Raw genomic sequence first — 24,613 nt, forward strand, 5'->3', positions numbered from 1 at the left:
TCTCTGCTTCCCTCTCCACCCTCGCTGGACATCACTGGTCTTTAGCCCAGGCCTCCGGCGAGGGGAGCAAACTGTCTCCATACGGCTCAATGTTTAACAGCATCCTGACCTTGCCATTGGTTCGATGTTTCGTTGCTGATTTGGAGCCTGCCTTAAAGGCCACTGCTGCAGCCACTGATACCCTGCTGTCAGCACACAATGCATCAGGCCAAGATGGAGGCCCAAAACCAGCCTCTTGAGGCAACTAGCCATGGCCAATAAACTATTGATGGCCCATCGAGAAAGTCCAAAGTCAGATGTAACTGCTTGTAGACTTCAGGCTGCAAACCAGTGGCTGGCCGACAGAGACTGCAAGAGAGAGAGGGACTGCGAGAGAGAGAGAGAGAGAGAGAGAGAGAGGTACTGCGAGAGAGAGAGAGAGAGAGAGGACTGCGAGAGAGAGAGAGAGAGATAGAGAGAGGGACTGCAAGAGAGAGAGAGAGAGAGGGACTGCGAGAGAGAGAGAGGGACTGCGAGAGAGAGAGAGGGACTGCGAGAGAGAGAGAGAGAGAGGGACTGCGAGAGAGAGAGAGGGACTGCGAGAGAGAGAGGGATTGCAAGAGAGAGAGAAAGAGACTGCGAGAGAGAGAGAGAGAGAGAGGGACTGCGAGAGAGAGAGAGAGAGGGACTGCGAGAGAGAGGGACTGCGAGAGAGAGAGAGAGAGGTACTGCGAGAGAGAGAGGTACTGCGAGAGAGAGAGAGGGACTGCGAGAGAGAGAGAGAGAGCGACTGCGAGAGAGAGAGAGGAACTGCGAGAGAGAGAGAGGGACTGCGAGAGAGAGAGGGACTGCAAGAGAGAGAGAGGGACTGCGAGAGAGAGAGAGAGAGGGACTGCGAGAGAGAGAGAGGGACTGCGAGAGAGAGAGAGGGACTGCGAGAGAGAGAGAGAGAGGGACTGCGAGAGAGAGAGAGAGAGAGGACTGCGAGAGAGAGAGAAAGAGGGACTGCGAGAGAGAGAGAGGGACTGCGAGGGAGAGAGAGGGACTGCGAGAGAGAGAGAGAGAGCGACTGCGAGAGAGAGAGAGAGACTGCGAGAGAGAGAGAGGGACTGCGAGAGAGAGAGAGGGACTGCGAGAGAGAGAGAGGGACTGCAAGAGAGAGAGAGGGACTGCGAGAGAGAGAGAGAGAGGGACTGCGAGAGAGAGAGAGGGACTGCGAGAGAGAGAGAGGGACTGCGAGAGAGAGAGAGAGAGGGACTGCGAGAGAGAGAGAGGGACTGCGAGAGAGAGAGAGGGACTGCGAGAGAGAGAGAGAGAGGGACTGCGAGAGAGAGAGAGAGAGGGACTGCGAGAGAGAGAGAAAGAGGGACTGCGAGAGAGAGAGAGGGACTGCGAGGGAGAGAGAGGGACTGCGAGAGAGAGAGAGAGAGCGACTGCGAGAGAGAGAGAGAGAGAGAGAGGGACTGCGAGAGAGAGAGAGAGAGAGAGGGACTGAGAGAGAGAGAGAGAGAGGGACTGCGAGAGAGAGAGAGGGACTGCGAGAGAGAGGAACTGCGAGAGAGAGAGAGGGACTGCGAGAGAGAGAGAGAAGGACTGCGAGATAGAGAGTGAGAGAGAGGGACTGCGAGAGTGAGAGAGAGAGAGAGAGAGAGGGACTGCGAGAGAGACTGCGAGAGAGAGAGAGAGAGAGAGAGGGACTGCGAGAGAGAGAGAGGGACTGCGAGAGAGAGAGAGGGACTGCGAGAGAGAGAGAGGGACTGCGAGAGAGAGAGAGGGACAGTGAGAGAGAGATGGGGACTGCGAGAGAGAGAGAGAGAGAGGGACTGCGAGAGAGAGAGAGGAACTGCGAGAGAGAGAGAGGGACTGCGAGAGAGAGAGAGGGACTGCGAGAGAGAGAGAGGGACTGCAAGAGAGAGAGAGGGACTGCGAGAGAGAGAGAGAGAGGGACTGCGAGAGAGAGAGAGGGACTGCGAGAGAGAGAGAGGGACTGCGAGAGAGAGAGAGAGAGGGACTGCGAGAGAGAGAGAGAGAGGGACTGCGAGAGAGAGAGAAAGAGGGACTGCGAGAGAGAGAGAGGGACTGCGAGGGAGAGAGAGGGACTGCGAGAGAGAGAGAGAGAGCGACTGCGAGAGAGAGAGAGAGACTGCGAGAGAGAGAGAGAGGGACTGCGAGAGAGAGAGAAAGAGGGACAGCAAGAGAGAGAGAGAGAGGGACTGTGAGAGAGAGAGGGACAGTGAGAGAGAGAGAGGGACAGAGAGAGAGAGAGAGAGAGAGAGAGGGACAGTGAGAGAGAGAGAGAGAGAGAGAGAGAGGGGGGGGACAACGAGAGAGAGAGCGAGAGAGAGAGAGGGACAGTGAGAGAGAGAGAGAGAGGGACAGAGGGACAGTGAGAGAGAGAGAGAGAGAGAGAGAGAGGGGGACAACGAGAGAGAGGGGGACAACGAGAGAGAGAGAGCGAGAGAGAGAGAGGGACAGCGAGAGAGAGAGAGGGACAGCGAGAGGGAGAGAGGGACAGCGAGAGAGAGAGGGACTGTGAGAGAGAGAGAGGGACAGCGAGAGGGACAGTGAGAGAGAAGGACAGTGAGAAAGAGAGAGAAGGCCAGTGCGAGAGAGAGAGAGAGAGAGAGAGACAGTGAGAGAGAGAGAGAGGGACAGCGAGAGAGAGAGAGGGACAGCGAGAGAGAGAGAGGGACAGCGAGAGAGAGAGAGAGAGAGAGGGACAGTGAGAGAGAGAGAGGGACAGTGAGAGAGAGAGAGAGGGACAGCGAGAGAGAGAGAGGGACAGCGAGAGAGAGAGAGGGACAGCGAGAGAGAGAGAGGGACAGCGAGAGAGAGAGAGAGAGGGACAGCGAGAGAGAGAGAGAGAGGGACTGCGAGAGAGAGAGAGAGAGGGACTGCGAGAGAGAGAGAGAGAGGGACTGCGAGAGAGAGAGAGAGAGAGGGACTGCGAGAGAGAGAGAGAGAGGGACTGCGAGAGAGAGAGAGAGGGACTGCGAGAGAGAGAGAGGGACTGCGAGAAAGAGAGAGAGAGAGGGACTGCGAGAGAGAGAGAGAGAGGGACTGCGAGAGAGAGAGAGACTGCGAGAGAGAGAGAGGGACTGCGAGAGAGAGAGAGAGAGCGACTGCGAGAGAGAGAGAGAGAGAGAGGGACTGCGAGATAGAGAGAGAGAGAGAGAGGGACTGCGAGAGAGAGAGAGAGGGACTGAGAGAGAGAGAGAGAGAGAGGGACTGCGAGAGAGAGAGAGGGACTGTGAGAGAGAGAGAGAGGAACTGCGAGAGAGAGAGAAGGACTGCGAGAGAGAGAGAGTGAGAGCGACTGCGAGAGAGAGAGAGAAGGACTGCGAGATAGAGAGTGAGAGAGAGGGACTGCGAGAGTGAGAGAGAGAGAGAGGGACTGTGAGAGAGAGAGAGAGAGAGGGACTGCGAGAGAGAGAGAGGGACTGCGAGAGAGAGAGGGACTGCGAGAGAGAGAGAGAGAGGGACTGCGAGAGAGAGAGAGAGAGAGAGAGAGAGGGACTGCGAGAGAGAGACTGAGGGACTGCGAGAGAGAGAGAGAAAGAGGGACTGCGAGAGAGAGAGAGAGAGGGACTGCGAGAGAGAGAGAGGGACTGCGAGAGAGAGAGAGGGACGGCGAGAGAGAGAGAGAGAGAGGGACTGCGAGAGAGAGAGAGGGACTGCGAGAGAGAGAGGGACTGCGAGAGAGAGAGGGACTGCGAGAGAGAGAGGGACTGCGAAAGAGAGAGGGACTGCGAGAGAGAGAGTGAGAGAGACTGCGAGAGAGAGAGGGACTGCGAGAGAGAGAGAGAGGGACAGCGAGAGAGAGAGAGAGAGGGACTGCGAGAGAGAGAGAGAGAGCGACTGCGAGAGAGTAAGGGAGAGAAAAAGGGACTGCGAGATAGAGAGAGAGAGAGAGAGAGGGACTGAGAGAGAGAGAGAGGGACTGCGAGAGAGAGAGAGGGACTGTGAGAGAGAGAGAGAGAGAGAGAGGGACTGCGAGAGAGAGAGAGGGACTGCGAGAGAGAGAGAGAGAGAGAGGGACTGCGAGAGAGAGAGAGGGACTGCGAGAGAGAGAGAGAGAGAGAGCGACTGCGAGAGAGAGAGAGAGAGAGAGGGACTGCGAGAGAGAGGGACTGCGAGAGAGAGAGAGAGGGACTGCGAGAGAGAGAGAGAGAGAGAGAGGGACTGCGAGAGAGAGGGACTGCGAGAGAGAGAGAGAGGGACTGTGAGAGAGAGAGAGAGAGGGACTGCGAGAGAGAGAGAGGGACTGCGAGAGAGAGAGAGGGACTGCGAGAGAGAGAGGGACTGCAAGGGAGAGAGAGGGACTGAGAGAGAGAGGGACTGCGAGAGAGAGAGGGACTGCGAGAGAGAGAGAGAGAGAGGGACTGCGAGAGAGAGAGGGACTGCGAAAGAGAGAGGGACTGCGAGAGAGAGAGAGAGAGACTGCGAGAGAGAGAGAGAGGGACAGCGAGAGAGAGAGCGAGAGAGGGACTGTGAGAGAGAGAGGGACAGTGAGAGAGGGACAGAGGGAGAGAGAGAGAGAGGGACAGTGAGAGAGAGAGAGGGACTGCGAGAGAGAGAGAAGGACTGTGAGAGGGACAGTGAGAGAGAGAGAGGGATAGTGAGAGAGAGAGAGGGACAGTGAGAGAGAGAGAGAGAGAGAGAGAGAGAGGGAGACAACGAGAGAGAGAGAGCGAGAGAGAGAGAGGGACAGCGAGAGGGAGAGAGGGACAGCGAGAGAGAAAGAAAGAGAGGGACTGTGAGAGAGAGAGAGGGACAGCGAGAGGGACAGTGAGAGAGAAGGACAGTGAGAAAGAGAGAGAAGGACAGTGCGAGAGAGAGAGAGAGGGACAGTGAGAGGGAGAGAGAGAGAGAGAGGGACAGCGAGAGAGCGAGAGGGACAGCGAGAGAGAGAGAGGGACAGCGCGAGAGAGAGAGAGGGACAGCGAGAGAGAGGGGGACAGCGAGAGAGAGAGAGAGAGAGAGAGAGAGGGACAGCGAGAGAGAGAGAGAGGGACAGCGAGAGAGAGAGAGAGGGACAGCGAGAGAGAGAGAGAGGGACAGTGAGAGAGAGAGAGAGGGACAGCGAGAGAGAGAGAGAGGGACAGCGAGAGAGAGAGAGAGGGACAACGAGAGAGAGAGAGAGGGACAGCGAGAGAGAGAGAGAGGGACTGCGAGAGAGAGAGGGACAGAGAGAGTGAGAGAGAGAGAGGGACTGCGAGAGAGAGAGGGACTGAGATAGAGAGAGAGGGACAGCGAGAGAGAGAGAGAGGGACAGCGAGAGAGAGAGAGAGGGACAGCGAGAGAGAGAGAGAGGGACTGCGAGAGAGGGACAGAGAGAGTGAGAGAGAGAGAGAGGGACTGCGAGAGGGAGAGGGACTGAGAGAGAGAGAGAGGGACAGCGAGAGAGAGAGAGAGGGACAGCGAGAGAGAGAGAGAGAGAGAGAGAGAGCGAGAGAGAGAGAGAGAGGGACTGCGAGAGAGAGAGGGACAGTGAGAGTGAGAGAGAGAGAGGGACAGTGAGAGAGAGAGAGAGAGAGAGAGAGAGAGAGAGAGAGACATAGAGTGTGACACCTACACAAAGACTGAATGGATTTCTTGCTTTCCCATCTGTCTCCCTTGCAGATATCGATGAGTGCGTCAATGCCACGCTTTGTGGGCCGTACGCCTACTGCCAGAATGTGGCTGCATCCTTCCAGTGTCACTGTGACCAGGGTTACCAGATGGCGTCCAATGGCTCGCGGTGTGTGGGTAAGTCACATGGTGTGCGACAGTGACTGACCGATTGAAGGGCTGAGCTGCTCCTCCTGTTGTGTTCTGTGGAGTGCAGTGGGCTGATGGGAAATGCGGTGCTAATTTAAATGACCAGAAATTGGGCTGAAGCATCCACAGGTTGCAACCATAGAAGCACAGAGCACAGGAGGAGGCTATTTGGCCCTTCGTGCCTGTGCTGGTTCTTTGGTAGAGCAATCCAATTAGTCCCACTGCCTCCCTCTTTCCACATAGGCCTGTAATTTTTCCCCTTTAAGTATTTATCCAATTTCCGGTTTGAAAGTTACTATTGAATCTGCTCCCACCCTTTCAGACAGCGTGTTCCCGATCAGAACAACTTGCTGTGTAAAAACATTCTCCCCATCTCCCCCTCTGTTCCTAATTTGGCTACTCCTCCCATGATGTTTATCAGATCTCTTATCCTTCTCTGCTCCAAGGCGAACAACCCCGGCTTCTCCAGTCTCCCCATGTCACTGAAGCCTCTCATCCCGGGTCGGTTCTGGTCAATCTCCTCGGCCCCCTCTCCAAGGCTTTCACATCCTTCCTGGTGCGGGGCCCAGAATTGGCCACAATCCTCCATCTGGGGCCTAACCCGTGTTGTATAATGGTTTAGCATTACTTCCTGCTTGTGTACTCAATGCCTCTATTTATAAAGCCGGATCCGGTATGATTTTTTAAAATTGTACCGTTTACTTTATATTGCCTGTCCTCATTCGTCCCAGTGAATCACTTCTCTGCATTAAATGTAATGTGCCCCGAGTCTGCCCATCTCACTGGCCTGTCCCCCTGAAGTATGTTATATCCTCACTCTTTACTACACTTCCATGTTTTGTATCATCTTCAAACTTTGAAATGATGCCTTGTACACCCAAGTCCAGCTCATTAATATATTATCAAAAAGAACAGTGGTCCCAACACTGACCCCTGGGGGATACCCCTGGGGGATACCACGTATCTTCCCTCCCGCCTGAGAAACAACCGTTCACCACTCTCTGCTTTCTGTACCTCCTACCACACTGCCCCGATCTCTTAAATCCCATTGATTACAAGCCTATTAGTGGCACTTTGTCAAATGCCTTTGAAAGTCCAGGTACATAACATCAACTGCACTATCCTCAACGATCCTCTCCATTATTTCATCAAAGAACTCAATCACGTTAATCAAAGATGATTTGCCTCTAACAAATCTGTGCTGACTTTCAATTATTACAGGAGCCAAAGTCCGAGCCATTGACCAGTGCTTCCTGCTGGGAGGTGTATGGCCATTGGCTGAGGTGTAATACCGTACCCGAAGATGGACCAGCTGGGCGAGGCGCTCACAGGCCTTAGTGCACCGATAAATATTTTATCCTTTGAACCTTGCGGTAATTTAAGATCTGAAGATTGTTAAACTTGAGCTGAAGCAAGTCCGAGATGTTTCCGGAGAAAAGGCCCAGAACATGAAACGGTGGCTCAGTGTGGCTGGTCCAAATTCACCCAACTGTTCACAGTAAAACTTTTCCTCTCTCTGCAGATGTGAATGAGTGTGAGACCATGGAGGGTGTCTGTGGCTCTGCAGTCTGTGAGAATGTGGGCGGTTCCTTCTTCTGTCTCTGCCTGGATGAAAAGGAAGAGTTCGACCTAAGGACAGGACGGTGCAATCGGAGAGCTATCCAAGGTACCTTTACTGGCTGCTTGATTCTCTGCTTCACTTCTCCACTCCACCTTCTAAAGAACAAGACAGTGTTTGGCCTCTCTGAGACGCCGTACTGAGGTGCCTGCCCCCACACACGCCCGTACATTACTGTCATGTTCTGTCAGATTCAATCAAGCCCGCTTGATTTTTATGCAAAGCTTGTCCACAAATGATTGGGAACATTGTTACAATGAATGCTTCCTGCCCCAAGGAAAGCCTCAGTCTGCGCTGAGCTAACGGATATGGCCCGGGTCTCCTTCCGGATCACCATCCAGTCAGGCAGCTCCTGGCAGAACCATGCGGAGAGAGCGGGAGAATTGGAGAGGTATAGAACCAGATAAGCAAATAATCCATGGAGCTGATGGAGAGGTCGCGAGTAGGCCAGAGATAAATAGTGGATACCTGAGAGTGGATCAGTATTCTTATGTGTTGCTCGATGAATTGTGGGCATCAGGGAATGTCGATACAGAACGTTCCCTCGGTGTACAGACACAGGATTAAATGTAAAGCTTCCTGCCAGTTTGTGTGTGTCAAATTCATTTCCAGGGTTAGTGGTTGAGACAGAAACAATGGCAACATTGAGGATTAGATTGGAGAGGTGGATGAAGGAAAAATGGATGAAGGGATATGTGAACAGAGTAACTATGATGAGGGTTATTTGCTCGTGTGGAGGGTAAGGGCGAACATGGACTGGTTGAGCTGAATGGCATGTTTCTGTGTTCATCAGCTTGATGGGTGAGTTGCTGTTCTTTACCTTCTGACACTCTTGTCTCTTTCAGCACCGCCAACGTTTCTGGGAGAGCCAGCGAGGGAGGAGAACGAGTGTTACTACAACCTGAATGATGTCCAGCTGTGTGAGAATATTCTGGCATGGAACGTAACAAGGCAGGAGTGCTGCTGTACAGCTGGCGAGGGCTGGGGCAGGGATTGCAAAATCTACCAGTGCCCCGTGTCTGGATCGGGTAAGACTGGATACAGAGTTAACTGTTAGAGTTAGGATCAGGGCAGCCACTTCCATTTCCCAACTGAAACTAGTTCAGAGTGTCCGGGGAGTGAAATCCCGCTGCAACATCTTCCCTTCTATGATTCTATGATTGTCCTAAAGGATGTCCAGGGGCCGGAAGCCCAACTGTAGTAAAAAGTATCAGAAAAGGCCAGAGAAAGTTAGGCTTCCTGGCCTAGAAAGCAGTTGTGAGGAGCTCTTGTGGAGAAATATTAGATAGTTAGAGGTGATCCTTTATATTACTTTACATTAAATTGCAAGAGTAAAACAAGAGGACACGGGTTCCAACAAGTAAAAGATATATTTTGGACTGATATAGAAACATTATTCACACAGTAATCACTGGATTCCCAGGTGAGTTAGAACATAAGAACATAAGAAATAGGATCAGGAGTAGGCCATACGGCCCCTCGAGCCTGCTCCGCTATTTAATATGATCATGGACTCAGGTCCACTTCGCTGTCTGCTCCCCATAACCCCTTATTCCCTTATCGGTTAAGAAACTGTCTATTTCTGTCTTAAATTTATTCAATGTCCCAGCTTCCACAGCTCTCTGAGGCAGCGAATTCCACAGATTTACAACCCTCTGAGAGAAGAAATTTCTCCTCCTCTCAGTTTTAAATGGGCAGCCCCTTATTCTAAGATTATGCCACCTAGTTCTAGTCTCCCCCATCAGTGGAAACATCCTCTCTGCATCCACCTTGTCAAACCCCCTCATAATCTTATACATTTTGATAAGATCACCTCTCATTCTTCTGAATTTCAATGAGTTAGGGAAGGCGAAATTCGCAGATTCATTTAAGAAACAATCAGAGCATAACAGGGGAGGGTCTATCTCGATGGATGAATGAAGATCCCTTATTATCCTCTGATGGAAGGTCATCGACCTGAAACACTAACTCTGTTTCACTCCCCACAGAAACTGCCTGACCTGCAGAGTGTTTCCAGCATTCTGTTTTTATCTCAGATTTTCATTTTTCCATAGGATTTTTGGGGCCTGCAGTATCTCTGTTCGCCTCTCGGTGGCGCTGTAGACCATGGTCCTGCAGTAACTCTATTCGCCTGTGGGTGGCGCTGTGGCCCATGGACCTCCAGTAACTCTGTTCGCCTATGGGTGGCGCTGTGGCACACAGACCTGCAGTAACTCTATTCGCCTGTAGCTGGCGCTGTGGCCCATTGACCTCCAGTAACTTTGTTCGCCTGTGGGTGGCGCTGTGGCGCATAGACCTCCAGTAACTCTGTTCGCCTGTGGGTGGCGCTGTGGCACACAGACCTGCAGTAACTCTGTTCGCCTGTGGGTGGCGCGGTGGCACACAGACCTCCAGTAACTCTGTTCGCCTGTGGGTGGCGCTGTGACGCATAGACCTCCAGTAACTCTGTTCGCCTGTGGGTGGCGCTGTGGCGCATAGACCTGCAGTAACTCTGTTCGCCTGTGGGTGGCGCTGTGGCACACAGACCTGCAGTAACTCTGTTCGCCTGTAGGTGGTGCTATGGCACATAGACCTGCAGTAACTCTGTTCGCCTGTGGGTGGTGCTATGGCACATAGACCTGCAGTAACTCTATTCGCCTGTGGGTGGTTCTGTGGCACACAGACCTGCAGTAACTCTGTTCGCCTGTGGGTGGTGCTGTGGCACATAGACCTGCAGTAACTCTGTTCGCCTGTGGGTGGTGCTGTGGCACATAGACCTGCAGTAACTCTGTTCGCCTGTGGGTGGTTCTGTGGCACATAGACCTGCAGTAACTCTGTTCGCCTGTGGGTGGCGCTGTGGCACACAGACCTGCAGTAACTCTGTTCGCCTGTAGGTGGTGCTATGGCACATAGACCTGCAGTAACTCTGTTCGCCTGTGGGTGGTGCTATGGCACATAGACCTGCAGTAACTCTGTTCGCCTGTGGGTGGTTCTGTGGCACACAGACCTGCAGTAACTCTGTTCGCCTGTGGGTGGTTCTGTGGCACATAGACCTGCAGTAACTCTCATCATCACATCGGCAGTCCCTCGAAATGAGGATGACTTGCTTCCACGCCAAAGAAGGATGAAATCACAGGTGTTTGTGAAGGACCTGAACTACACCCTGAAGGGTGGAAGATGCCTGTGGGTGGATTTTTTTAATGTGGGGTGACCGTTGCACACCAGCCACCACACGGGCTTAACAGAGCGAGGTCTTAGCCCAGTGGCAAGGGTTAACCAGGATGACTGGAGACCAGCTGTGCTGCACGGACCCAGTGCACACACATCGCAGTGTGGGCTGGGCCCGTGCTGTCCCGGGGCCCTCGGCTCCTGCTGTACCTGCCCACGCTCCAATCACTAACCTGGACCGTGATGACATCACTCTTGGCTGCCATTGCCCTCCTGCACCAGCTCGCGCAGCTCCCTGAACTGGCCTCTTGCTGCTCCCGGGCCGCCGCTTGCCCCTCTTTTTATGGCCCCGACCTGCCGCTGGTATTTTCACACAGGTCGGGGTCTCCACGCTGCTCCAACAGATCATCAACGTGTATACAAAAGCAAGATACTGCGGATGCTTGAAACCTCAGCGAGTCAGGTAGCACATGTCAAACACAACGTCAAATTCGTAGTTCAACAGTTCGTGGATGTACCAGCATTTTCCAAACCACCATGTTCCGTCTTTGTTGGACTCAAGTCTGAACCAGTCATTGTCCGCTGCTTGTTATTTTCAACGTAATTGATCAGTGCCTGGTACTCCTCCTTGAGCTGCTCCCGCCAGCGCTCGCCGTCTCGCGGGCCGGCCTGGGCCCATAGCACCAGGATACCGCTCAGGGTGCAGTGGGTCGCCTCATCCGCCATCTTGCCTCCGCCACTGACTCCCACAGCTACCTGTACTACACATCCTCCCACCCCACTTCCTGTAAGGACTCCATTCCATTCTCCCAGTTTCTCCGTCTCCATCACATCTGCTCTGAGGACCCCACCTTTCACACTAGTGCCTCCAACATGTCTTCCTTTTTCCTCAACCGAGGATTCCCCTCCACCGTGGTTAACTTGGCCCTCGACTGTGTCCGTTCTATTTCCTGCACCTCTGCTCTCACCTCTTCCCCTCCCTCCCAGAACAATGACAGAGTTCCCCTTGTCCTCACCTTTCACCCCACCAGCCTCCACGTTCAGTGGATCATCCTCCGCCATTTCCACCACCTCCAGCATGATCCCACCATCAATCACATCTTCCCCTCCCCTCCCCTCTCACCTTTCCAATGGGACCGCTCCCTCTGTGACACCCTGGTCCATTCCGCAGTCACCCCCAGCACCCCCTCCCCTTCCCCCTGCACCTTTCCGTGCAAGCGCATGAGATACAACACCTGCCCTTTTACCTCCTCCCTTCCCACTATCCAGGGCCACAAATACTCCTTCCAGGTGTAACACCGATTTACTTGTACTTCTCTCAATGTAGTGTACTGTATTCGCTGCTCACGATGTGTCTCCTCTACATTGGGGAGACCGAGCGTAGATTGGGGGACCGCTTTGCGAAACACCTCCATTCAGTCCACAAGTGCGACCCTGAGCTTCCGGTCACCTGTCACTTTAATTCCCCGCTCCACTCCCACTCTGACCTCTCCATCCTCGGCCTCCTGCACTGTTCCAACGAAGCTCAACGCAAGCTCGAGGAACAGTATCTCATCTTTCGTTAAGGCACTTTACAGCCTTCTGGACTCAACATCGAGTTCAACAATTTCAGACCACAACCTCAGACCATATTTTTTTCCCTTCCCTCCCTTTTTTGTTTACAAACCCCCCTCTTTTTTCTTTCTCTCCCATGTCAGCTGGTGATGATTCCACCACTCAGACCCCATCGAGACTTATCTTTTGTTTCTTGACTTGTGGCATTGCCATCTCATTTTTGCCCGTCATCCCTTTTGTCTTTCAAATCTCTCCTGCCTTCCCCCCTATCACAGACCTTCCCTTTTGTTCTTTCCTCCCCTCCCCCTTTCACTGCCGCCTGCACTTCCTTAACAATCTGTTACATCTCAAACTTTTTCATTTCTGACGAAGGATCACAGACCTGAAATTTTAATTCTGTTTGTCTCCACAGATGCTGCCTGACCACCTGAGATTTCCAGCATGTCCTCTTTTTACCTGCAGTCATTCTTTTCGCCTGTTGGTGGCGCTGTGGCCCATAGACCTGCAGTCACTCTGTTCGCCTGTGGGTGGCGCTGTGGCCCATGAACCTGTAGTACCTCCCTTCGCCTGTGGGCTGCGCTGTGGCCCATAGACCTGCAGTAACTCCATTCGCCCGTGGGCTGCGCTGTGGCCCATGAACCTGTAGTACCTCCCTTCGCCAGTGGGCTGCGCTGTGGCCCATGAACCTGTAGTACCTCCCTTCGCCAGTGGGCTGCGCTGTGGCCCATAGACCTGCAGTAATTCCATTCGCCCGTGGGCTGCGCTGTGGCCTATAGACCTGCAGTAACTCTTGTTCTCACGTTAAACAACTTCTCCTTTGACTCCACTCGCTTCCTCCAAATTAAAGATGTTGCTATGGGAACTCGCATGGGTCCTGCCTTTTTGTGGAATCTGTGGAAGATTCTTTGTTCCAGTCCTGCTCTCCACTTCTGCTCTCAACCTTCCCTACCTGCCAGTCCCCTCCCTGACCAGTTTTTCTGGTACATTGATGACTCTATCGATGCCGTTTCCTGCTCTTGCCCTGAACTAGAAAATTTCATTCACTCTGCCTCCAATTTCCACTTTCCCTCACCTTCACATGGTCTATCTCCGACTCTTCCCTTCCCTTCCTCGACTTCTCTGTCTCCATTTCTGGGGATCATCATCACAGGCAGTGCCTCGGAATCGAGGAAGACTTGCTTCCACTCTTAAAATGAGTCCGTAGGTAGCTGAACAGTCCAATACGAGAGTCACAGTCCCTGTCACAGGTGGGACAGATAGTCGTTGAGGGAAGGGGAGGGTGGGACTGGTTTGCCGCACACTCCTTCCGCTGCCTGCGCTTGGTTTCTGCATGCTCTCGGCGATGAGACTCGAGGTGATCAGCGTCCTCCCGGATGCAATTCCTCCACTTAGGGCGGACAGGTCTTTGGCCAGGGACTCCCAGGTGTCGGTGGGGATGATGCACTTTATCAGGGAGGCTTTGAGGGTGTCCCTGTAACGTTTCCTCTGCCCATCTTTGGCTCGTTTGCCGTGTAGGAGTTCCGATTAGAGCGCTTGCTTTGGGAGTCTGGTGTCGGGCATGCGGACAATGTGGCCTGCCCAGCAGAGCTGAGCAAGTGTGGTCAGTGCTTCAGTGCTGGGGATGTTGGCCTGGTCGAGGACACTAATGTTGGTGCGTCTGTCCTCCCAGGGGATTTATAGGACCTTGCGGAGACATCGTTGGTGGTATTGGCAACTATTGAAAGGATATTGACAAACACTCACTATAAGCCCACTGACTCCCACAGCTACCTGGACTACACATCCTCCCACCCCACTTCCTGTAAGGACTCCATTCCATTCTCCCAGTTTCTCCGTCTCCATCACATCTGCTCTGAGGACCCCACCTTTCACACTAGTGCCTCCGACATGTCTTCCTTTTTCCTCAACCGAGGATTCCCCTCCACCGTGGTTAACATGGCCCTCGACTGTGTCTGTTCTATTTCCCGCACCTCTGCTCTCACCCCTTCCCCTCCCTCCCAGAACAATGACAGGGTTCCCCTTGTCCTCACCTTTCACCCCACCAGCCTCCACGTTCAACGGATCATCCTCCGCCATTTCCACCACCTCCAGCGTGATCCCACCACCAATCACATCTTCCCCTCCCCTCCCCTCTCAGCTTTCCAGTGGGACTGCTCCCTCCGTGACACCCTGGTCCATTCTGCAGTCAACCCCAGCACCCCCTCCCCTTCCCACTGCACCTTCCCGTGCAAGCGCATGAGATACAACACCTGCCCTTTTACCTCCTCCCTTCCCACTATCCAGGGCCACAAATACTCCTTCCAGGTGTAACACCGATTTACTTGTACTTCTCTCAATGTAGTATACTGTATTCGCTGCTTACGATGTGTCTCCTCTACATTGGGGAGACCAAGCGTAGATTGGGGGACCGCTTTGTGGAACACCTCCGTTCAGTCTGTAAGTGTAAGTGTGACCCTGAGCTTCCGGTCACCTGTCACTTTAATTCCCCGCTCCACTCCCACTCCGACCTCTCCGTCCTCGGCCTCCTGCACTGTTCCAACGAAGCTCAACGCAAGCTCGAGGAATAGTATCTCATCTTTCGTTAAGGCACTTTACAGCCTTCTGGTCTCAACATCGATTTCAACAATTTCAGACAGTAACACCTGCTCCTATTTTTTTCCCCTTTTTTCCCTGTTTTCTCTCTCGTTCCCACGGCAGCTGTCGATGATTCTGTCATCTCCATTTACACCCTCTCTAGACTCATCTTTTATTTCTTAACTTGCCCTGTTACCGTCTCCTTTCGCCTTGCACCATCATCCTTTTTGTCTCAGGTGGTGACTTTGCCTCATGCCCCGTTTAGAGGCGGTAACCTTCCAGCCTGTAATTTGGCCCTACCGCCCCTCAATGGAGATGGAGGCGCCCTGTGTCCATGGGGGGGGGGGGGGCGCTCCTGGGGTGGTCCAGAGCCCAGTGCCCCACTGGCAATGTCAGCGCCACTTGGCGCTTCTCGTAGCGCTGATGCGGCAGACGCCACTCCCCTTCACTAAAAGGGGAGGGCCACTGCGCGCTCTGCAGTCCCATTGGCTGCGGCCACCGGGGACGCCCTCAACCAGGCCAACAGCCCAGAACCCATAATGGAGCACGGGCTGCAGGATGGCAGCCTGGTCAAGGCGCAGGCCGCCATTGTCGGGCTGACAGAAGAGTCAGCCAACAGAAAAGTATGGCAGCCCACAGTGCAAACAGCCTCCCGTTTAAAGGGCATCGTGGGGGCGGATGTCAGCCAGCTTCACCACCCGGCACCATCCTCACACAAAGGGATCAGCGCGCACGGCGATGATGTCATTGCTGCGCGAGCGCCATCCCAGAGCGCTGATCGCGGGCTGTTGTGCTAACGGCACCGCCCCCCCCCCCAAATCTGTGGGACAATTTCCCCAGAGGCGCTATCGACCCCTTCCCCTGGGCGATAACCTCGTTGTGCCCCATTAGCGCCCCCCGGAGGTGTGAATGGGGCTATGAATTGTCCACTTAATCTCTTCTGCCTTCCACCCTATCCAGACCTTCCCTTTTCTTCATTCCTCCCTCTCCCTGCCCTACACTTGTGTAAAAACCTGTTGGATCTCTAACTTTTTCCAGTTCTGATGGAGGGTCATCGACCTGAAACGTTAACTCTGTTTCTCTCTTCACCGACCCGACCCGCTGAGATTTCCAGCATTTTGTTTTTACCTGTAGTAACCCTGTTCATCTGTGGGAGGCGCAGCAGGCCCGCACTGTCCACTATCTGGACCCCGCTGCTTCTCTGTGACTACAAGTTGTGCCTGGCCGACCTGATTGAGTGATTGATGAACTAACAGAGAGGGTTGATGGAGGTTGTGCAGCATTTTCTGTTATTTCAGATTTCCAGCATCAGCAGTATTTTGCTTTTGTAGTAATGCAGTTGATGTATATATGGACTTTCAAAAGGCATTTGATAAAATATCACTTGGAATCACAGAATAATACACAGAAGGAGGTCATTCGGCCCATCGTGCCTGTGCCAGCTCCTGGTGGAGCTATGCAACTCGTCCCATTCCCCACTCTTTCCCCACAGCCCGGCAAATTTTTCCCTTCAATTATTTAGTCAATTCCTTTTTGAATTTTACTATTGAATGATTTGTTTTCTACCTTACAACACTGCAAAAGTACTTCATTGGCTCTGGGACGTACTACTTGGAAAGGTGGTGCAATCATAGTTCAAAATGCAGTTGGACATGTATCTGAAGAGGATTAATTTGCGGGGCTGTGGGGAAAGGGCTGAGGTGTGGGACTGATCCGATCGCTCTGTCACAGAGCCAGCACAGACACGATGGGCCCAATGGTCTCCTGTGCTGAAAGATTCTTCCTTCCTTCTGCCCAGCAGCTTCTAGAGGAGCTGAGCTCCATTTTATTAGCGGTTCAGTACTAATGCCTCGATCATTATTATTGCTTGTCCTGCTCTCAGATACCAGCGCAGCCACTGAGAGGGGTGATAAGGCCAGTGCACACCCTCACTGGTACGCCACCTTTCCCTCCCAGTCACACACCATCCCGACTGGGCAATATATCGGCCGTTCCTTCATTGTCGCTGGGTCACAATCCTGGAACTCCCTCCCTAACAGCACTGTGGGAGCACCTTCACCACACGGACTGCAGCGGTTCAAGAAGGCGGCTCACCACCACCTTCTCAAGGGGCAATTAGGGATGGGCAATAAATGCCGGCCTTGCCAGCGATGCCCACATCCTGCAGGATCAAATATTAACAAAATGCAGTATCTGGTGTACATAGTAATTGAATATTTGTCCTTATCTGTGCCTTGCCTCTGTTACAGATGAATATCAGACTCTGTGCCCTCGGGGACAAGGATTCCTCTCCATGTCACAGCCACCTTTTGGGAGAAGTTACAAAGGTGCGATAGCCACTGGTAGCGCCCCGGGATCGATCAAATCCGAATCTTTCCCGTGCTTCTCTGGGAGATTTTCAGAAACTGTCTGATGGACATGCTGCGACTCTGGTCCGGTCACCACCATCGCTATCGTGACCTTCCCTCGACCTGTCTGTCCGGATTATCACTCCCTCACCTGTCCTCAAGGCCAATCGCTTCAGCTGTAATCCCCACTGGTCTCCTGTTCTGGCCGGTGTCAGGGCTGCTGTGTAGTTTAAAGTGCAGAGGCAGTGTTTCTCAGGACGCCAGGCTTCCTGGCACCTGTTCCTCTTTCTCTCCACACATTAACATTTCACTCTTGCAATACCTGGTTATTGCCACACGATGGCAGCAACACAGCAGCAAACTGGTCACCTCGGGTATCTCCAGCAGTGAAACCCGAATAAAGAACTTTCTTTACTGTTCCATCTCCTGATGGTGGTAACAAACACTGGGTACAGTTACACAGTGAGTGACCCTCACCCTGAATAAACTGTGACTCTGTACAGTTTTTTTAAAATGTTTTATTCGTTGGCAATCTTTCCAATTCTTTGTCAGATCAACTTGTCAGATCATAAACGCCAAAGGTCACCTTGCGCCCAAATAAAGATCACTCTGCGCCAATGATTTTGCTCTTAGCCAAAAGGCCTAGAGCCAAGGCTGCACCGTTCCTGGAAGTACTGCAATACCAGGTTCGTGCATGGAGTTGGATGGGGCGTCCCCCACCCACCTCCTATTAACAGTGAGTGACCCTTACCCTGAATAAACAGCGACTCTGTACAGTTACAGTGAGTGACCCTTACCCTGAATAAACAGTGACTCTGTACAGTTACAGTGAGTGACCCTTACCCTGAATAAACAGCGACTCTGTACAGTTTTTTTTTAAATTCGTAGCCAATCGTTCCAATTCTTTGTCAAATCACAAACGCCAGAGGTCACCTTGGGCCCATTCAAGGATCACTCTGCGCCAATGCTCTTAGCCAAAAGGCCTAGAGCCACTGCACCGTTCCTGGAAGTACTGCAATACCAGGTTCGTGCCATGGAGCTGGATGGGTCAAGCCACCCCACCCACCTCCTATTTCCAAAAAAGCAAGCATATACCTTCCTGATCCAGGGAGAACCACCCTGGGGCCACGGTGGCCACTCCCCTGTCAGGTCAGCCACGCATGACCTCAGCCAAAAGGCCGAGAAGCGATACAGTGAGTGACCCTTACCCTGAATAAACAGCGACTCTGTACAGTTACAGTGAGTGACCCTTACCCTGAATAAACAGTGACTCTGTACAGTTACAGTGAGTGACCCTTACCCTGAATAAACAGTGACTCTGTACAGTTACACAGTGAGTGACCCTTACCCTGAATAAACAGTGACTCTGTACAGTTACACAGTGAGTGACCCTTACCCTGAATAAACAGTGACTCTGTACAGTTACACAGTGAGTGACCCTTACCCTGAATAAACAGTGACTCTGTACAGTTAGTGAGTGACCCTTACCCTGAATAAACAGTGACTCTGTACAGTTACACAGTGAGTGACCCTCACCCTGAATAAACAGTGACTCTGTACAGTTACACAGTGAGTGACCCTTACCCTGAATAAACAGTGACTCTGTACAGTTACAGTGAGTGACCCTTACCCTGAATAAACAGTGACTCTGTACAGTTACAGTGAGTGACCCTTACCCTGAATAAACAGTGACTCTGTACAGTTACACAGTGAGTGACCCTTACCCTGAATAAACAGTGACTCTGTACAGTTACAGTGAGTGACCCTTACCCTGAATAAACAGTGACTCTGTACAGTTACAGTGAGTGACCCTTACCCTGAATAAACAGTGACTCTGTACAGTTACACAGTGAGTGACCCTTACCCTGAATAAACAGTGACTCTGTACAGTTACACAGTGAGTGACCCTTACCCTGAATAAACAGTGACTCTGTACAGTTACACAGTGAGTGACCCTTACCCTGAATAAACAGTGACTCTGTACAGTTAGTGAGTGACCCTTACCCTGAATAAACAGTGACTCTGTACAGTTACACAGTGAGTGACCCTCACCCTGAATAAACAGTGACTCTGTACAGTTACACAGTGAGTGACCCTTACCCTGAATAAACAGTGACTCTGTACAGTTACAGTGAGTGACCCTTACCCTGAATAAACAGTGACTCAGTACAGTTACAGTGAGTGACCCTTACCCTGAATAAACAGTGACTCTGTACAGTTACAGTGAGTGACCCTTACCCTGAATAAACAGTGACTCTGTACAGTTACAGTGAGTGACCCTTACCCTGAATAAACAGTGACTCTGTACAGTTACAGTGAGTGACCCTTACCCTGAATAAACAGTGACTCTGTACAGTTTTTTTTTTCGTAGCCAATCTTTCCAATTCTTTGTCAGATCACAAACGCCAGAGGTCACCTTGCACACATCAAGGATTACCCTGCGCTAATGCTCTTAGCCAAAAGGCCTAGAGCCCAAGCACCGTTCCTGGAAGTACCGCAATACCAGGTTCGTGCCATGGAGGTGGATGGGTCAATCCACCTCACCCACTCTGTACAGTTACAGTGAGTGACCCTTACCCTGAATAAACAGTGACTCTGTACAGTTACAGTGAGTGACCCTTACCCTGAATAAACAGTGACTCTGTACAGTTTTTTTTTTTTTTTTTAAATTCGTAGCCAATCGTTCCAATTCTTTGTCAAATCACAAACGCCAGAGGTCACCTTGCACATGCCAAGGATCACTCTGCGCCAATGCTCTTAGCCAAAAGGCCTAGAGCCACTGCACCGTTCCTGGAAGTACTGCAATACCAGGTTCGTGCCATGGAGGTGGATGGGTCAGGTCCCCCACACACCTCCGTGGAGGTGGATGGGTCAACCCTCCCCACCCAGTGAGTGACCCTTACCCTGAATAAACAGTGACTCTGTACAGTTACAGTGAGTGACCTTTACCCTGAATAAACAGTGACTCTCTACAGTTACAGTGAGTGACCCTTACCCTGAATAAACAGTGACTCCGTACAGTTACAGTGAGTGACCCTTATCCTGAATAAACAATGACTCTGTACAGTTAGTGAGTGACCCTTACCCTCAATAAACAATGACTCTGTACAGTTACTGAGTGACCCTTACCCTGAAAAACAGTGACTGTGTACAGTTACAGTGAGTGACCCTTACCCTGAATAAACAGCGACCTTTGTCCTGCTGACTATCCAATTACGCGGGATTTCCAGTAATCACTGGGACTGTTCTACATGTTGTTCTCTTGGTCACAGATGCTGATGAGTGTTCGCTGTTCGGGTCTGAGGTCTGTAAGAATGGCGTCTGTGTGAACACGGTTCCTGGGTATTCCTGTTACTGTCCGACTGGCTATTACTACAACTCTGCCCGACTGGAGTGCACCGGTGAGTGGTGGGGGAAGTCATGATAACAAAATGGTGTTTGGGTGAATGTTCTGAGTGATGTGTTGGGGAGAGACGGGCGTTAGTGATGGGTCAGTGAGCTCTGTCCCTGATCATTTGCAGTGTGACTTGACCAGTCCGTGTCGATCTTTATCCTCCACACGAGCAAATCAGTCTAATCACTTTTCCTGCCCTGTCCCAGTTCCCTCCAATCCATTTCCGTCATAAGAACATAAGAATTAGGAGCAGGAGTCAGCCATTCGGCCCCTCGAACCTGCTCCGCCATTCAATGAGATCGTGGCTGATCTTCAACCTCAACTCCACTTTCCTGCACTATCCCCATATCCCTCGATTCCCTATGAGTCCAAAAATCTATTGATCTCTGCCTAGAATATACTCAACGACTGAGCCTCCACAATCCTCTGGGGCAGAGAATTGCAAAGATTCACCACCCTCTGAGTGAAGAAGTTTCTCCTCATCTCAGTCCTAAATGGCCGACCCCTTATCCTGAGACTGTGACCCCTGGTTCTAGACTCCCCAGCCTGGGGAAATATCCTCCCAAAATCTATCTGTCCATCACCCTCAGAAGTTTTTATGTTTTATTCTGCTAAACTCCAGAGAGTTTTGACCCAATCTGTCCACATAAGATCGCTGCCCGGGGAGTGTGGGAATTGGTGGGATACTGCCCGGGGAGTGTGGGAATTGGTGGGATACTGCCCAGGGAGTGTGGGAATTGGTGGGATACTGCCCAGGGAGTGTGGGAATTGGGATACTGCCCGGGGAGTGTGGGAATTGGGATACTACCCGGGGAGTGTGGGAATTGGGATACTGCCCGGGGAGTGTGGGAATTGGGAGAATCCTGGTGCAAAGCAGCGGTTGACCTGGCCCCACAGAATCGCCACTCAGGCACAGCAATGCCCAGTACCAGCTCCGGCACCTTTCATTTACCCCGATGCCCTGTCAATGGTTCAGAGCAGCTCCCAGGGGGTGCGGGCCACAGTAATATCGCTGCATTACCCCGTTCGCACGGCGGAGCCACTCCAGCGTCTAATGCCGAGGTGTTGTGGCCTCGGACGGAGTCTGTGGGCAGCAGGACGCCCGAGGGTGCCACTGAGGGTGCGATGGGTGAGGGAGCGAAGGGTGAGGGAGCGAGCGGTGAGGGTGAGGGAGCGAGCGGTGAGGGTGAGGGAGCAAGCGGTGAGGGTGAGGGAGCGAGCGGTGAGGGTGAGGGTAGGGTGAAGGAGCGAGCGGTGAGGGTGAGGGAGCGAGCAGTGAGGGAGGGGGTGAGAGAGCGAGCGGTGAGGGAGAGGGTACGAGCGGTGAGGGAGCGAGCGGTGAGGGTGAGGGAGCGAGCGGTGAGGGTGAGGGTAGGGTGAAGGAGCGAGCGGTGAGGGTGAGGGAGCGAGCAGTGAGGGTGAGGGAGGGAGCGAGCGGTGAGGGAGGGGGTGAGGGTGAGGGTGCGAGCAGTGAGGGTGAGGGTGAGAGAGCGAGCGGTGAGGGAGAGGGTGCGAGCAGTGAGGGTGAGGAGAGGGTGAGGGTGAGGGAGGGAGCGGTGAGAGTGAGGGTGAGGGAGCGGAGGGTGAGAGTGAGCGGTGAGGGTGAGGGAGGGAGCGGTGAGGGTGAGGGAGTGAGCGGTGAGAGTGAGGGTGAGGGAGCGGAGGGTGAGAGTGAGCGGCGAGAGTGAGGGTGAGGGAGCGGAGGGTGAGAGTGAGGGTGAGGGGGTGAGGATGTGAGGGTGAGGGTGAGGGGGTGAGGGAGTGAGTGGTGAGAGTGAGGGAGCGGAGGATGAGAGTGAGGGTGAGGGGGTGAGGATGTGAGGGTGAGGGGGTGAGGGTGAGGGTGTGAGGGTGAGGGTGAGGGAGCTCTGTCACTGGAGCCTGATGGCCGGATGTTATTGGGTTCCATGCTGTGTCCCAGACTCTCTATCTCACGGGACTTGTCCACATTATTGAACTGTGTGGGGGTTCAGGGGAGAGTTTAGGGTTTGGGGTTCAGGCAGCCCAAGGTTCAAAGTTCATCTCTCGCTCCCCGGCAGATAATGACGAGTGTGAGGATGTGACCGCGTGTGATAATGGTGACTGTGTGAACACGGTTGGGTCGTATTACTGCTCCTGTCGCGCTCCACTCATCCTCGACGTGACACTTCGCCGATGTGTCTCCAACACCAGCGAGAGTTTTGGTAAGTGACCACATGGTGAGTAGCTGAGGGGTCGTGGGGGGTGGGGGCGGGGAGGTTGTGTGATGTGTAGTCTGTGTGCAGGAGAAGCAGAGCCCCCTCGATCCGGATACCGAATCCCTCGATCCGGACTGATACTGAGCCCCTCGATCCGGATACCGAGTCTTTCGATCCGGACACTGAATTGGCTAGATTAGACTGGCGAATGATACTTAAAGGGTTGATGGTGGATAGGCAATGGCAAACATTTAAAGATCACATGGATGAACTTCAACAATTGTACATCCCTGTCTGGCGTAAAAATAAAATGGGGAAGGTGGCTCAACCGTGGCTAACAAGCGAAATTAGGGATAGTGTTAAATCTAAGGAAGAGGCATATAAATTGGCCAGAAAAAGCAGCAAACCTGAGGACTGGTAGAAATTTAGAATTCAACAGAGGAGGACAAAGAGTTTAATTAGGAGGGGGAAAATAGTGTATGAGAGGAACCTCACAGAGAACATAAAAACTGACTGCAAAAGCTTCTCTAGATATGTGAAGAGAAAAAGATTAGTGAAGACAAAAGTAGGTCCCTTGCAGTCAGAATCAGGTGAATTTATAATGGGGAACAAAGAAATGGCAGACCAATTGAACAAATCCTTTGGCTCTATCTTTACGAAGGAAGACACAAATAACCTTCTGGAATTACTAGGGGACCGAGGTTCGAGCGAGAAGGAGGAACTGAAGGATATCCTTATTAGTCAGGAAATTGTGTTAGGGAAATTGATGGGATTGAAGGCTGATAAATCCCCGGGGCCTGATAGTCTGCATCCCAGAGTACTTAAGGAAATGGTCCTAGAAATAGTGGATGCATTGGTGATCATTTTCCAACAGTCTATCAACTCTGGATCAGTTCCTATGGACTGGAGGGTAGCTAATGTAACACCACTTTTTAAGAAACGAGGGAGAGGGAAAATGGGTAATTATAGACCGGTTAGCCTGATATCAGTAGTGGGGAAAATGTTGGAATCAATTATTAAAGATGAAATAGCAGCGCATTTGGAAAGCAGTGACAGGATCGGTCCAAGTCAGTCTGGATTTATGAAAGGGAAATCATGCTTGACAAAGCTTCTAGAATTTTTTGAGAATGTAACTAGTAGAGTGGACAAGGGAGAACCAATGGATGTGGTGTATTTGGACTTTCAAAAGGCTTAGTGTGCAAAATTAAAACACATGGTATTGGGGGTAATGAACTGGCGTGGATAGAGAACTGGTTGGCAGACAGGAAGCAGAGTCGGGATAAATGGTTCCTTTTCAGAATGGCAGGCAGTGATTAGTGGGGTGCCGCAGGGCTCAGTGCTGGGATCCCAGCTAAGTTGGATGATGGTGTGAGCTGTGAGGAGGATGCTAAGAGGCTGCAGGGTGACTTGGACAGGTTAGGTGAGTGGGCAAATGCATGGCAGATGCAGTATAATGTGGATAAATGTGAGGTTATCCACTTTGGTGGCAAAACCAGGAAGGCAGAATATTATCTGCATGGTGACAGATTAGGAAAAGGGGAGGTGCAACGAGACCTGGCTGTCATGGTACATCAGTCATTGAAAGTTGGCATGCAGGTACAGCAGGTGGTGAAGAAGGCAAATGATATGTTGGCCTTCATAGCACGGGGATTTGAGTATAGGAGCAGGGAGGTCTTACTGCAGTTGTACAGGTCCTTGGTGAGGCCTCACCTGGAATATTGTGTTCAGTTTTAGTCTCCTAATCTGAGGAAGGACGTTCTTGCTATTGAGGAAGTGCAGCGAAAGTTCACCAGATTGATTCCTGGGATGGCTGGACTGACATATGAAGAAAGACTGGATCGACTGGGCCTGTATTCACTGGAGTTTAGAAGAATGAGAGGGGATCTCATAGAAACATATAAAATTCTGACGGGACTGGACAGGTTCGATGCAGGAACAATGTTTCTAATGTTGAGGAAGTCCAGAACCAGCGGACAAAGTCTTAGGACAAGGGGTAAGCCATTTAGGACTGAGATGAGGAGAAACTTCTTCACTCAGAGAGTTGTTAACCTGTGGAATTCTC

At 52.2% G+C, this 24,613-nt stretch overlaps 1 protein-coding gene and 1 pseudogene across 1 annotated transcript in view; one reads left to right on the forward strand and one right to left on the reverse strand.

Moving 5' to 3' along the window:
* The first annotated feature begins 5,607 nt into the window (after positions 1-5,607).
* LOC139239115 (latent-transforming growth factor beta-binding protein 4-like) overlaps positions 5,608-24,613 on the forward strand; it is a 31,364-nt gene continuing 12,358 nt past the window's right edge. Inside the window, exons 1-6 of the mRNA XM_070867637.1 lie at positions 5,608-5,727; positions 7,262-7,405; positions 8,203-8,385; positions 16,882-16,959; positions 20,253-20,381; positions 22,414-22,557. Coding sequence (XP_070723738.1) covers positions 5,700-5,727; positions 7,262-7,405; positions 8,203-8,385; positions 16,882-16,959; positions 20,253-20,381; positions 22,414-22,557 — 706 coding nt within the window. The 5' untranslated portion in view covers positions 5,608-5,699. The remainder of the gene's footprint in view (positions 5,728-7,261; positions 7,406-8,202; positions 8,386-16,881; positions 16,960-20,252; positions 20,382-22,413; positions 22,558-24,613) is intronic.
* Positions 17,968-18,170, reverse strand: LOC139239274 (U2 spliceosomal RNA; annotated as a pseudogene).

Source organism: Pristiophorus japonicus, chromosome 26, assembly GCF_044704955.1.
Source record: "Pristiophorus japonicus isolate sPriJap1 chromosome 26, sPriJap1.hap1, whole genome shotgun sequence".
NCBI lineage: Eukaryota > Metazoa > Chordata > Chondrichthyes > Pristiophoridae > Pristiophorus > Pristiophorus japonicus.